The 2,500-nt window shown below is 41.2% G+C and overlaps 1 protein-coding gene across 2 annotated transcripts in view; it reads right to left on the reverse strand.

Moving 5' to 3' along the window:
• Nucleotides 1-2,500, reverse strand: part of xpo7 (exportin 7) — a 33,388-nt gene that overhangs the window by 9,260 nt on the left and 21,628 nt on the right. For both annotated transcript variants that reach the window (XM_056466351.1, XM_056466350.1), the window contains exons 23-24: nucleotides 1,591-1,805; nucleotides 1,367-1,505 (exon numbers count right to left, since the gene is read on the reverse strand). In XM_056466351.1, the coding sequence (XP_056322326.1) occupies nucleotides 1,367-1,505; nucleotides 1,591-1,805 (354 nt within the window). The remainder of the gene's footprint in view (nucleotides 1-1,366; nucleotides 1,506-1,590; nucleotides 1,806-2,500) is intronic.

Here is a 2,500-nt window from a genome sequence, read left to right on the forward strand (position 1 = left end):
TAATAATTCATCTAACATATCTTTTGTTTACATTGCACTGAAAGCCACGGAGAACTCTCACCACTACAGGCCGAGATGTTTTCTACTCGTTGCGTCTGGAAGGCGTGAGCGCATCACATATTGGCATATATTCTTACATTAGAAATAATGAACTTGAGCATGGAAAAGACGCAATATGTGAACGGCCCGCTGCTACAGTTAATCCAGTATGCGTGCGTATTAGCCTTGGTGTCTTGGTGTAGCTATAAGCTTGGAACTTTAAACTAGCGCACAGGTGGCATAACTTTGTTTAGTTGCAGCGGTTTCTTTCCGTGCAACAGAAACGCGGCATTGAGAAGCCTTTAAGCTTAAGTATCTAAATGTTTTCGGCTCTCGCACCACTCGCTTAATGTCATGCGACTCATGCTCTGGGCAGCCTTCAACTGCAGCTCGGGCTGTATTGAACAGACGCACGTCACTTCATAACTATAGAGGACGTTTTTCGACTGAGCTAAACTTATTTTTAATGTCTTGGTCACACTATTTGGAGGGCCGGAACAAATTGCCGCCAACTGAATAGCCCTGCTCTATGGTTTTGTTACATGTGGAGAGCGTCACATCACCTTTCTGCGTTTGTCGCAAATTACATGACATCACCCAGACAGAGGAGCTTGGCCGGACGCACCTGGCCCGAACCAATCGAGGAAAATAAATACATTTATGCTTTTTTTGGGGGAAAAAACACTTTGGACAACGCTTGAACAAAATGTAGGACCTGGAATTAAGGGCCTTAATTTTCTCATAATTGATTTATCAACTTTTAAGACTTTTTAAGACCCCGCGGACACCCTGAATCTACATTTTTGTCCAATCATTTTCTCAATCTCGGTCCTCGCACCCCCAGCCCAGCTACACATTGTTTCTCAGTTTGAAATTAGCAGGTTTCATTCAAATGGCAGTTTTGGGTTTGATATGTTATTGTATATTGCATTTATTTACAAAGGTATATTGTGTCATGCTTCACGCTTCCCTTCTCTAGCAAGACTCTGCAGGCAATGCCATTGTGTAAATCTATGAATGAAAGTTTTAAAGTGAAATAAGAGTTTCTTGTGTCATGGTAGTAGGCAACGAAGGGACGCGTCAGTAAGAAGACTGTACTAGAAGACCTCTACTAACAAGCTGGTGATCTCAATAAGTTGTGTTAAATAAAAGAGATATGCAAAATATGTAGAACATGGAGGTGCAAGGACTAGGATTGAAAAACGCTGCTTCAATTTGACAGAACAGTATGGTACCTATAAAACAGGAAAGTATGTAGGGCAGAGAGAAGGGTACAAGATTGGCAAAAGACATCGATCTGGGAATCTAAATTTGAAGAGGTTCTTACCAAGTGCTGTGAGGCCTTCTGATATGGAGGACAGAATGTACATGACCACATGTGGCTCCAGGCTGGCGATGAAGTTCATGTGATCTTGAGTTAGCACCTCCAGAAGAGAGTAGTACGACTGACTTAGCTTTGGATAGTCCTGCAGGAAGAGCAAAGCAACCAAAAATTAAGCAGGCTGAATGCTGACAGACACACTCCAGATACTGTTAGGTGATGGTTTTTACCAGCAGGTCACTATGAGGGATGGACAGGAGTAGCTTAATGAAGGTCTGCAAGGCGTTGTCCAGGGCATCGTCACCGTACAGCCGGAAGACGCCGAAGTTCACGTAGTTGCCGCTTAATACGGCTTTCAGCATGGAGAAGCAAATGGAGATTCCCTTCAGTTTTAGGGCATACACCTGATCTTTTGGCACCTCACCCAATGTCAGGATACGATTCCCTTGAAGAGAGAACAACAAATTATTACAATTTATTCATTAATTTTCTTTTCGGCTTAGTCCCATTATTAATCAGGGGTTGCCACAGTAGAATGAACCGCCAATTTATCCAGCATATGTTTAACGCAGCAGATGCCCTTCCAGCTGCAACCCAACACTGGGAAACACCCATAAACTCTTGCATTCACAGACATACACTACGGCCAATTTAGCTTATTCAATTTACCTATAGCCTATGTCTCTGGACTGTGGGTGAAACCGGAGCACCCGGAGGAAACCCACGCCAACACGAGGAGAACATGCAAACTCCACACAGAAATGCCAACTGACTGAAACTGGCCAAATTACTAACCCTTATGTGAAATTAAAAGTGTTGTATAAAAGATTTTTTTTACATTAACCAATTCATTTTATTATGACAGCATATATTTTAATAGTTTAACTTTACAAGACATAGGGATTCACCTAAAAGTGCAATTTAAAGGATTAACTAGGTAATTTAGGTTAACTAGGCAAGTGGTTGGTTTGTTCAAACAGTGGTTTGTTCAAACAGTGGTTTGTTCTGTAGCCAATCAAAAAAGAAATCTTAATCTTGAATGATAATATTGACCATTATTGTTTAACTGCTTTTATTTCAGTCAGACTAAAAGAATTAAGACTTTCTGCAGAAGAAATATATAATAAAAACACATTGGGA

This window comes from Danio aesculapii, chromosome 10 (assembly GCF_903798145.1).
Source record: "Danio aesculapii chromosome 10, fDanAes4.1, whole genome shotgun sequence".
In the NCBI taxonomy this organism is placed as follows: Eukaryota; Metazoa; Chordata; class Actinopteri; order Cypriniformes; family Danionidae; genus Danio; species Danio aesculapii.